The sequence below is a fragment of the Nomascus leucogenys genome, chromosome 9, assembly GCF_006542625.1.
Source record: "Nomascus leucogenys isolate Asia chromosome 9, Asia_NLE_v1, whole genome shotgun sequence".
Taxonomy (NCBI): domain Eukaryota; kingdom Metazoa; phylum Chordata; class Mammalia; order Primates; family Hylobatidae; genus Nomascus; species Nomascus leucogenys.
The window spans coordinates 47,929,703-47,941,890 of NC_044389.1; the positions used below are offsets into that span (position 1 = coordinate 47,929,703).

General features: G+C 40.3%; 1 protein-coding gene across 1 annotated transcript in view; it reads left to right on the plus strand.

Annotated features, from left to right (window-relative positions):
- The window catches only part of KDR (kinase insert domain receptor), a 47,099-nt gene that overhangs the window by 19,240 nt on the left and 15,671 nt on the right, over nucleotides 1-12,188 (plus strand). The window contains exons 12-21 of the mRNA XM_003268386.3: nucleotides 423-531; nucleotides 1,381-1,722; nucleotides 3,872-4,018; nucleotides 4,352-4,483; nucleotides 7,549-7,655; nucleotides 8,080-8,215; nucleotides 8,588-8,692; nucleotides 10,016-10,129; nucleotides 10,696-10,784; nucleotides 11,406-11,559. Of these exons, the coding sequence (XP_003268434.2) occupies nucleotides 423-531; nucleotides 1,381-1,722; nucleotides 3,872-4,018; nucleotides 4,352-4,483; nucleotides 7,549-7,655; nucleotides 8,080-8,215; nucleotides 8,588-8,692; nucleotides 10,016-10,129; nucleotides 10,696-10,784; nucleotides 11,406-11,559 (1,435 nt within the window). The remainder of the gene's footprint in view (nucleotides 1-422; nucleotides 532-1,380; nucleotides 1,723-3,871; nucleotides 4,019-4,351; nucleotides 4,484-7,548; nucleotides 7,656-8,079; nucleotides 8,216-8,587; nucleotides 8,693-10,015; nucleotides 10,130-10,695; nucleotides 10,785-11,405; nucleotides 11,560-12,188) is intronic.

Genomic DNA, 12,188 nt, shown 5'->3' on the forward strand with positions numbered 1-12,188 from the left:
TTTATATAATGTGTGAGCTCCACAGCAGCATAATTATACAAATTGAGTAAATATCCCAAACCTAAAAACCCCAAATCCAAAATGCTCCAGATTCTGAAACTTTTTGAGTGCCGACATGATGCTCAAAGGAAATGCTTGTTGGAGCATTTTGGATTTTCAGATTAGGGATGCCCAACTGGTAAGTATACAATGCAAATATTCCAAAATCCAAAAAAAATCCAAAATCCAAATCACTTTTGGTCCCAAGCATTTTGAATAAGGGATACTCAACCTGCAATTGCATAAATTTGAGTGTCCAATCACTGCAGAAGTGGGAATGGCATAGGCAGGTTGGAGTGAATTGTGGAGACTGCTGGACTGAGTGCTTGTGCACAAACAGCCTGCTTTGTTTATGGCCTGGGATTTGTTTTTTCCCCCCACAGACTGTAAGTACCCTTGTTATCCAAGTGGCAAATGTGTCAGCTTTGTACAAATGTGAAGCGGTCAACAAAGTTGGGAGAGGAGAGAGGGTGATCTCCTTCCACGTGACCAGTAAGTACTCTTTTCTGGAGGGTTGGGTTGGATCACTCACACAGTGGGTACTAAGCTGTATAATTCCCTGTTGTTTTTGCCATTCATGTGAGTGGCATGGCATTTAGGAAAGAGGACTTGGATTGATCATTGATGCTTTCATTCCTAAACTAAAACTTCTCAGGTATCTCCTGGGCTTATGTGAAGTCAGTGTGTCTAACTTCACTGGAGAGAGAATGGTTTCACAGATGCTTTAAACCACAAGCTCTGTGTCGTATTTACATCTCAGTCTTCAGAGTCTGGCACAGTGCATGGCTTACTGAGCTTCAGTACATATTGGTGGGCTTGCTGTGGAACAGTTGATGAGGGTGGGCTTTATGGAGGCAATCAGAATGACATAGGAGCAGTGCCCTGTCAATGCTGCTGATTTTGCCTGTGCATCTTAGTTTTATGGATAAGCTTTAGCTGATTGTGCTGAATGGAATATTATAGCCATGGCTAATTCATTGGCATAAATGTAGCTTTCATATCATTGAGTGTTAGTGTTAATGAAGACCTAATTTTTAAAATTCTGTTAGGATTAGAGATTTTGCTTCGGATTTTTAAAATATTAAACATTGCGTAGAGCTCATAGTGGAGATGTGGTAAATATCTGAGGAATTCGTTTACATTTTCAAGTAATATGTTTTGGCCAAATAAGATATTTTGGGACCTGAATTGTCTAGTTTGTTTGTCAAGTTGTAGTACATTACCTGAAACTGATAGAGCTTCATTTCTTTTGGTACTGTGTAGTAGTCTGAAAGCAGCAAGATGATAGTGAGCTGTACCAAGTTAAATCACCATTCAGTAACTATGGCCTCTTCATTTCAGGGGGTCCTGAAATTACTTTGCAACCTGACATGCAGCCCACTGAGCAGGAGAGTGTGTCTTTGTGGTGCGCTGCAGACAGATCTACGTTTGAGAACCTCACATGGTACAAGCTTGGCCCACAGCCTCTGCCAATCCACATGGGAGAGTTGCCCACACCTGTTTGCAAGAACTTGGATACTCTTTGGAAATTGAATGCCACCATGTTCTCTAATAGCACAAATGACATTTTGATCATGGAGCTTAAGAATGCATCCTTGCAGGACCAAGGAGACTACGTGTGTCTTGCTCAAGACAGGAAGACCAAGAAAAGACATTGCGTGGTCAGGCAGCTCACAGTCCTAGGTAGGGAGACAATTCTGGATCATTGTGCAGAGGCAGTTGGAATGCCTTAAATGTAGTGCAATTCAGGTGCTATGCAAAGATTACTGTCCTCTAGGAGATTATATTGTAAACTGGTGCACACTTCTTCACCAAAAGTCCTTGAGGCAGAAAGAAGCTAATAATAATGAAATGATGTATTGAAAAGAGAAGATAACAAAACCTGATGATGGAGTAATTCACTAGTATATGCAAGGGATTAGCTTGAACCAGGGAAACTTCTGCCTTATCTTGGGCATCCATTTATTTAAATAGACACATATTTGTGGAATGCCTGCTGTGAGCTAGGAGAGTGTCAGAAATTCACAGTGGTAAACATGAAGGAAAGGAGGAGAACATAGGCAACCCCTGGGAAGTGACAGCACAGTGAGGTCTCTGTGTCCATGAGGACAGGAATTGTTCTCTGTTTTGCTCCCTGCTGTAGCTCTAGTCATAGAGCATAGCAGCATATACTAAGTGCTCATAAGGCACCTGCTGCATGAAGAGTGGGATGATGGGCTGAGTTTAAGACCTAGAAGACTCCATGGGAAGGAAGCTACATTCACTGTCTGTACTTCTGGGTCATCCAACATGATCCAGCATAGCTCAAGGTCAATGGGACGATCATTTCAGTGAGCAGATAGCTCTGTAAATTCCTCCATAGAGGCACTCTCTACTCCTTGTATAACGTCATGCCTTGTGCAAAAGCTGGGCAGCCATGGCTTTGTCTGTGGGAAAATCAGGCAAATTTGGGGAGTGTCTCTTTGTGCCACTTCTCTCCATTTTCTCCTCTTTTGGTGTCCCTTTCCAATTCCTAGGATATATGTGCCCTCTGTTTTTTTTTTTACTGTTAGGAAGGAAATTGCCCAAGTAAATTCATCCATACCACAGTTTTAGAGGGTAACATCTTCATCAGAGGCCTTGGCGTATTTGAAGAGGCACCTTCTGACAGACACTAGCATAAAGTTCGCTAGTTTTAAGACTCAGGTGTCATAATAAGAGATACTTTGGGGTCAAGTCATCCCCAGCATCCTTCAAGTCACACCACATAGATCACCATGGATTTTCTGTTGGCTTGTCTGGCTTCAAGGTTATGGCAGAATTGAGAAAGAGATGTGAAGTAGGCTCCTGGCCTAGCTGTGCCCAGAAAATATGTGCTCACAGCTGCTTTGCTTCCCTAAGAACTCTTAACTTGTTTTCCTAAAATCTATTCTTAGAAATAGGCTAGAATCCAGTACATTTGCTTAGACTTCAATGTAGTATGCTATTGAGGTAATCTCATTTTGCTAAGTGTTGAAGTGGATTTTTTCAGCATGATTCCTTTTGATGTTCAGTTGGTTGGGACAAGATATTTCCACAGCACTTTGATGATCTGAAGAAAGAATAAATCTAAAGTTTTCTTGTACACTTAAACAAATACTCATGGGCTTTATTTTCTTTAAATCCAAGGTTTCCCTTAGGGTATTGTTGTTTTGTTTGTGTTTTAGTGGAAATAGCACTGAACTGGTCTTTTAACCTCACCAGATTCCGTAAACAGTTCAACTGTTTACTTAGTTGTAGGGACATGGACAAGTGGTTTAATGTCACTGAACATCATTTATTTCATCTGTGAGATAACGCTAACAGTCCTATTCTGCTCATTACATAAGATCAATAGTGAGGAACACAAACTGTATAAACAAGTTGTATAAGAATTGCCAAATAAATGTAAGGCATTATTTGTTGAATGGTACTAAAATTTGGCACTTCCAAGAGAAATTTGAAGGGATTCTAGGGTATTATTGACTAGAACCTTCACGGGAGGGAAGTTTTCACCTGGGAGGCTGTGTCTGATTAGAGGAAAAATCCATAAAGGTGACCCTGAACCTTTCTTTTGTGATGGGATTACCAGCTAATATCACTAATATGAATGTTAAAAGCCACTAATCTGTTTGCAGTGTCCTGACTGACTTGTTTCATTTAACTTTACCCAGTGACCAGTGGTGCTGTTATTAACTTCTGTGTATTTTCACAGAAGTTAATAAATCAACAAGTTCCTTTTTACTAAATTTAAACTGTTTAAAAGTTTGCTGATACTAGAACCATTTCAAAAGTTATAATTCCATGTTCTGTGATTTTCTTTTTGTGTGTCTAGAGCGTGTGGCACCCATGATCACAGGAAACCTGGAGAATCAGACGACGAGTATTGGGGAAAGCATCGAAGTCTCATGCACGGCATCTGGGAATCCCTCTCCACAGATCATGTGGTTTAAAGATAATGAGACCCTTGTAGAAGACTCAGGTGAATAGAATTTGGCTATCACTCTTGGGTTGCAGAACTTTCCCAGGGATATTATCTGAAAAGCCATATTATTTCTTGATGTAATGTAGAAAAAAAGCAGTATTGGTGTCCATGACCTGGCTCATTTCACAGACTTAGAATTGGAGTATGGGGCCCTGTTGAATTTTCATGAAAGCCGTATAGGAGATTAGTCAGCAGTAGATCCCATGTGACTCTACAGAGTTAGATAATAGAACAAGATGAAGGGCAGCATTTATATTTTCTAAATTTCCCTGAAAAACTTCACAGACTACATCATCATAAATGAGAACGATCGTTTTCTTCCTCTGTTAGGCATCGTACTGAAGGATGGGAACCGGAACCTCACTATCCGCAGAGTGAGGAAGGAGGACGAAGGCCTCTACACCTGCCAGGCATGCAGTGTTCTTGGCTGTGCAAAAGTGGAGGCATTTTTCATAATAGAAGGTCAGTGGGATAAAAAAAAAAATGTGGTACATATACACCATGGAATGCTATGCAGCCATAAAAAGGAATCTGATCATGTCCTTTGCAGCCTCATGGATGGAGCTGGAAGCCATTATCCTCAGCAAACTAACACAGGAACAGAAAACCAAACACCACACATTCTCACTTATAAGTGGGAGCTGAACAATGTGAACACATAGACACAGGGAAGGGAACAACACACACTGGGGCCTACTGTGGGGTGGGTAGAAGGAGAGCATCAGGAAAAATAGCTAATGCATGCTGGGCTTAATACCTAGGAGATGGATTAATAGGTGCAGCAAATCACCATGGCACATGTTTACCTGTGTAACAAACCTGAACATTCTGCACATGTACCCCGGAACTTAAAAGAAAAAAAGAAGGTCAGTGGGAAGTCAGTCATAGATACATCCTGTGGTTTTTGAAGATTAGTTTGTATCTTATAGACACACATTCACTTTGAGTAGGGTAACGACAGATGATTTTTAATATTCTTTGGACTTTTTCTCAGTGAGTATGTATTCTTTTAACCAGCCAACATAATTAATGTGTTTATAATTCTGCTTGCATCACATTTCCTATCCTGCAGTTCTTATTGTGGAAAAATTCTTAACCAGGCAGGATGAATAGCCTCTTCTCCCTGATTCCGTCTTTGTTTGAATGGCTTGATTAACTTATAGAAATGATGCCTTTATATTTTTTTGGAAAAACATTAGAATTGCTGCCTAATCATGGCAGTCAATGCTATCCAGATAGTCACAAGGATTCTGAGTTTTAATTGGACTAGAGATAATTAAGATTCACTTGTGAACAATAGACCATTGCTCTTCTGACATGGAAAATTTTTGGTTTTTATCTCAATATGTGTGTATGCAGGAGTGATGTGAAATCTGTCATTTTCTTAGCTAGGAAAAGTAATTTGTGGGAGAATATTTTATCTTAAGAAGTATATTCCTATGGCTTTTTTTTATAGCCCACCAGGGAAAGAATAAAACTGTGTTGTGTGGGTAAAAGAATGGTATGCAAGGGTAAGAAAGAAGTATGGTGATAGAAGGGATCGATGGATTTCTATGAACTCATCCTAACTTGTCTCTCAAAGTCTAGATTTTGGTCCCTTTACTCTGCCAAATCTATGATGCCAAGTATTGCATCGAGATATGTTGACATAGTTTCAAATGTATAAGCTTATTAGCGTTTCATAAACTACACTTGCAAATAAAGATTTCAAAGACCATGGCAGTTTGGTCATTTCCAAAGTGATTCATGTTTTAGGGCAAATCCACAGAATGACTTCTAGATTGTCTCTGATGCTCTGTGTTACCTCTTGTTGGTGGCCCGCAGCTGGTTACAGATGCCTAACTAGGTAACACTGGCACAGAGATTATAGTTACTTCTTACCTGGAGTGAATGCTAAGAAAGGCAGAGCTAGATATTTAATACTCGTGCTGGGTTCCCAAATGTTATGTGAGAATATTAATACACAAACACATAGAAAATAGACTCTTTGAACTTTTTATCCTCTATATACAACTGGACTTTTAAATCTGTGTGTATAAATAGAGAATTACTTCCCTAGGACCACCAGAGAAACAAAATTTACTCCAAGCATAATTGTGCTTGTCTCTCAATGGTTAAGTTAACTTTTATTTTGCAAACCAATTTATTGCTTATTTTGCAAACCAGTTTATTACTTGTCTTCTGCTCTCCTGAGGCCGTAGTGGGCCATCCGCACAGCTTGTGGCCCGGTTTGATTCTCCTTGCACTCTTCTGATGGGAGGCCCCAAGTGATGACTGCTTCCTTATCATCTCTTTGCTAATCACTCTTAGTGGAAAGCCTGTTTCTGCATTTTGTTTCTTCCACTCATAGCTGTCCTCTGAAGCCCTGAGCATCTGCAGCTTTGCTTGCTGACTTCTAGTTTCCTCTTCTCTTTCCTCTCATGAGTGATTTGAAACTCTCGTTACCAGGCCATGTGTGATGTGCTCATCTTGGCTCTTCCTCGTCTCCTCACTCAGGCTCCTGCCACAAGGGACGGGGTAGTGTATGTGATGGTTAGTTCATGTTGGACAGGCCTCTTTTTCTCTTTACTGAACCACTGACTGGCTATGTGCCCTCAGTCAAGTAGCTTAAGCTCTCTGGCCTTCTGTTTCTTCATCTGAAAACTGAGAGTTCTTGAGGAGATTAAATGGAATGGCGTATTTAAAGTGATGAGTGCATAGTAGATACGTGGTTATTAGTAACTCTCAGGTCAAAAAACTTTGTTTATTTCCCTACTCGGTTTCTTATGTGATCCTTTTGCAAACTCTGCACAGATCAAAATATTGACTATCAGTTTAAAAGAAGACTTTTGTTTTCCTCAAATAGAAATATTTTTTTTTCTCTGTAGAGAATGATCTGTTTTCTTTCCATCAAAGACTGCTCTTCCTCTAAACACTTTCTATGTTTGGCTTTTAAGACATTACTACTTCTATGCTTAATTACTTTAGAATTTTATTGTTGTAAGTTTACATGAGCAGTGTTTTGCAGGCTTTAAATTTTCCATTAACAATTCTGTAGGCCAGGTGTGGTAGCTTATGCCTGTAATCCCTGCACTTTGGGAGGCCAAGGCGGGGGGATGGCTAGAGGCCAGGAGTTCGAGACTAGCCTGGGCAATGTAATGAGACCCTGTCTCTACAGAAAATAAAAGAAAAATTAGCTGGGCTTGGTGGTATGCACCTGTAGTCCCAGCTACTTGGGAGGCTGAGGTGGGAGAATTGCTTGAGCCTAGGAATTGGAGGCTGCAATAAGCTATGATTGTGTCATGGTACTCCAGCCTGGAACATAGAAAGAAACTCTGTCTCTAAAAATAAATAAATAAATAAATAAATATTAAATAAAAAAAGAATTCTGTTGACTCCATTCAAGTCAGGGGTGTGTGACTATTGTCCTTTAGGATTTTTCCAAGCTGGTAAGCTTGGGATCTTGTTTTAGTGCTAAAATTTGTCATCTTACAAACAAAAAGTATAAGTTTCCAACTGTTGATACTCATTCAATTGTGTCTTTCCAGGTGCCCAGGAAAAGACGAACTTGGAAATTATTATTCTAGTAGGCACAGCAGTGATTGCCATGTTCTTCTGGCTACTTCTTGTCATCATCCTACGGACTGTTAAGCGGGTAACAAAATAATTTCCCTTCTTCCCATGCACATTGGTTTTCATGATTAATGAAAACTGACTGGGGTTCTTTGAGTTGTTTCTTCCCATTGTTATTGGCTCAATGGGCACATTTTTATTTCAATACAATAACATTCTTGCCCACTTTCCTTTGGCTGGATCTCAGGGATTTAATTGATAGAAGCCACTAGAGAGGAAAAGGGCTTGGACTGTCTAGTGTAATTAAGCTTTAAAACCTTAATTCTGAGCTCCTTTGGGGGACAAGGGAAACTAGAAGCAGGATTATAATAGGACCACTCTCAAACTCCATGAGTTTTATTGCAAAATGAGACAGGAATGAGGCTCCAATAAACAGCAATAACAAGCACACAAAACAACAGCCAAACAACAGTGTGTTTATGACTGGAAGGATTGATGCTTTCCAGGCCAATGGAGGGGAACTGAAGACAGGCTACTTGTCCATCGTCATGGATCCAGACGAACTCCCATTGGACGAACATTGTGAACGACTGCCTTATGATGCCAGCAAATGGGAATTCCCCAGAGACCGGCTGAAGCTAGGTGCATTTTCAATTGCTATTAATTTGATATTGTGTTTACCAGGCCATCTCTTCCTCCATTAGAATGATGACAAATGTGGTATATTCAGATGTTGGATTCTGGTTTAGAAATATTAATTCCATCTCTTGAATTTGGATAATCATTCATTTAGCCACTTAGAGGTAGGGCCCCTATGTAATCATCCAAAGCAGGACATTTGGAGAACGAAGGAGGAGTTATTAAATAATTAAGCCAGGACAAAGGAGTGTAAACTGGACTATCCATGTTAAATTGGGATGTATGGTCACCCTATCTAGTTGATGTCTCTGCATATCACTTTGGTTGTATAGTAATCCAAGTCCGTTTTCTTGTTGCTATTGTTTTTGACTCTAGGTAAGCCTCTTGGCCGTGGTGCCTTTGGCCAAGTGATTGAAGCAGATGCCTTTGGAATTGACAAGACAGCAACTTGCAGGACAGTAGCAGTCAAAATGTTGAAAGGTAAAAGCAAAATTATGTGGTGATCTATCTTTCTGTTTTATCTAGTCTTTAAACATGTTGCAAGGCTTGTATCAGTAGCTTTGTGCTTATGTGGGCCTACTAGCCACACATGCAGTCAGCCTAAATAATGCCCTTGTGCAAATTGGAAAAAGGATCCTCCTTTGTAGCTTTATGCCAGGATGTATGGTCTGGCAAGCAATGTTGGGGATGGGTTTCACCTTCTTGCCTGGTTACCCTTGTGCAGGGCTCAGCCAACACAGTTGTACTTAGTGGTTCTGGGTACAGGAAAAAAGGACTGTGGTTATATTAAAATTGTTTCTTAATATATTGTGGAATCAGATAATTATAGACCATCTAGAGATATGGAAAGGAAAATAGTGGAATGCAAAAATAGCATGTTCTCCAGAATTGGAATATGTAAAAGATGTTCATATGTAAAAGATAATTTGCAAAACAAGAATGGTTGTGTTAGAAAAAAATATAATGGGTTATATTTTTTAAATTAAAAGCTTTATAAATAATTGTTAATTCTAATAGTAATGGAATTCTGGTCTGGCCTTTTTCATTTCAGGAGGTTAGACAGTAAAGCTTCTTTTTTCAATTGTGATGTTCTCTCATTGATGAAGGCAGTGCCACTGACCCTTTGCCAATATGGGTTTTGTGCATTTCAAAGCTATCTTTCTCCATTTGCCTTTTTTCTCTTGTGGCCAAGGGAGTATGTAATTTTGAGGTGGCTCATCCGAGCCTTAGATGTAGACCATGCCTGTGAATTAGCGGGAAGTGCAGCAGTCCATACAGGATCAAACACTTAGTCTTAGTGCCATCAGCCTCATGTGCCAACTGGTCTTTCCACCTGGCCTTAATTTGCCTGCACAGATCGGCACAGATTGGCTGGAACGTTCGGTATAGCCCCTAACACATGAAGATATTTAATACATGGTATTGCTTCCTTATGAGGAAGCAGTGAAATGATCAGACCCTCAGAATCATAGTGAACCTGAAATGCAAAAATCCAGTTTTGTAAAAGAAGAGAATCTGGGCATGATTCCACTGCAGATGTATTCTCCACTTTGCAAAAGATTTCACAATGGGTTCCTTTAAATATCAAACTTTCTGGCTCACTTAAAATATGAATTTTATTTCAAATTAGAAAATAGAATTTACACTTGACTTTTGAGGAAATGCATGTAGTCTGTAAACTAGGTCACAGCTGTGTTACCCCTGGAGGGTAAGTCGTATAGTGGCATGCGGGGAGGGAGGGACCCCAATTATCTGAAGGAAATGTCCACACCGATGATTTCCCTCTTTGTACTGTATTTACAGAAGGAGCAACGCACAGTGAGCATCGAGCCCTCATGTCTGAACTCAAGATCCTCATTCATATTGGTCACCATCTCAATGTGGTCAACCTTCTAGGTGCCTGTACCAAGCCAGGAGGTGAGTAACTGTGGATGGTTTTGGTCACCCAATTTTAACAGGCCTCTCTGATAGCGTTTGAGGGAAAGCAGTCAACTCCTATGGCCTTGATTTTCTTAGCTTAGAATACTTTGCGGATTCCTAGGATTAAATATATTTCATGGAGGTTTAATTGGCACTAGAATATAATTATTATAAAACTTTCTCTGAATTAAGAAATGTCATGCCACTATGATACAGTTTGTTACTTGTGTAACAGATGTCCAGAGGAGAAGAGTAAACTTCCCTAAAACTTGAAAGCTTAAGGGTAGTTACCCCCAAAATGGAATCATATTAAGTGATTGCATTGAAAAGCAAGTAGATGGGTGGGTTTTCTTCTGAAATTTTGGTTAATTTTGTGAAAATGTCTTCTGGAAAAAAGAAAAGCTACAGTATAAGGGGATTGGGACCAGCTGATTTCTACACTCCTGTCGCAATGAAAGGTTGTAGCCTTCTTCTAAGGTGTTTTCGGGTTCATCACTATATTAAACACTTAGTGAGGAATATGAGTGAAAACCCATTTTCCTTCCTGGACATGCTGCCTGCAGGGCCACTCATGGTGATTGTGGAATTCTGCAAATTTGGAAACCTATCCACTTACCTGAGGAGCAAGAGAAATGAATTTGTCCCCTACAAGGTATGTCATCTCCTAATCCTGCTCTGGCCATGTTATAAAATGAAGGGAAACTCAAAATGGTACAGGTTAGTTTTTTAGTTGAAATTTTGTGAAGAACTTGTGAGGAATCTTCTCATATTACCTCTTGGCTGTTATAACTTCCTCTTTTACCTTCTGGGGGCCATATGTTTCTGTTTTATTTTTGTGATTTTAATCTACTGACCCGTTACAGAGTGTGGACATTGGGGAGAAGGCAGGTATGAGTGAGGAAAGGGGAGGGCAGAGGGTAGGACATCTCTGGGTTATTCTATCTCTCCCCTAGCCATATTTGGCCCTGTGGAGTGTAAATCCCTCTGTGAAGAGCATCCTAGTGCTAAAAGTGTGTCTGAATGCAACTCAAAATGTGGCATTTGTCTCTTTAAGCTAAAGAAGGAGCTAGGCTTTGTGGAAGAAACCCTATTATGCGCAAAACTTGCCCCAAATTTCAGCTCAGAGATTGCATAATCCTGAAATTGATGTCCTCCTTGTCTGCTTTTTAGTAGTTTCAAGTATCTCCATGGTTTACTACATTTTAAAGGTCGTAAACTTTTAAAGACTCATTTTGTATTCAAGGAGTGAGTTTGTTCCTTTGCTTTTTTATAGACCAAAGGGGCACGATTCCGTCAAGGGAAAGACTACGTTGGAACAATCCCTGTGGATCTGAAACGGCGTTTGGACAGCATCACCAGTAGCCAGAGCTCAGCTAGCTCTGGATTTGTGGAGGAGAAGTCCCTCAGTGATGTAGAAGAAGAGGAAGGTAGCAGCCAGTGCTTCCTGCAGGCTATGGCATGCTCTTGTCAGAGCAGACAGGGTGATAGGGTGTTACAAGGAATTTGATCGTGGGAAAGTCCAATACTACCTCATAATTTGAAAGAGACCTGAATTTCTATAATAGACTGCCTCCATTCTGTCTCCCCAAAAGTGAAGTATGGAAGTCCTAGACTGGGAGGTGAAGCAGGGCTAGCCTGAGAAATCTGGGTGGTCCAAGTGGGCTAAGCAGTCAGCTACAACCACAGCAGTGTTCTTAAAATACTGGTTCAGCATTTATTAGTGGGAGAAACTATAAGTTTTCTGGTAGTTGACTAGCCTTTCCATTGCCTTGGAGAACCCCAGAGCGGTTCAGCCCCACGTTGCATGCTTTACCTGTGCAAAAGTCTTTCTTTTCATTATACCTAACCTTCTCAAAGGCAGTTTAGGAGCCATCTGTTGTTTCTACCCTACCCTATGTGGCTTATCAAGTCTTCCTTCCAACCATACTTCCTCAGGGGAGTCTTGATAAATATCCTGGCCTTTATTAAGTTATGTTTCCAGTGATATTTTATTTGTTTTTATTTTTATTTTTTTGAGGTGGAGTCTCATGCTGTTGCCCAGGCTGGAGTGCAATGG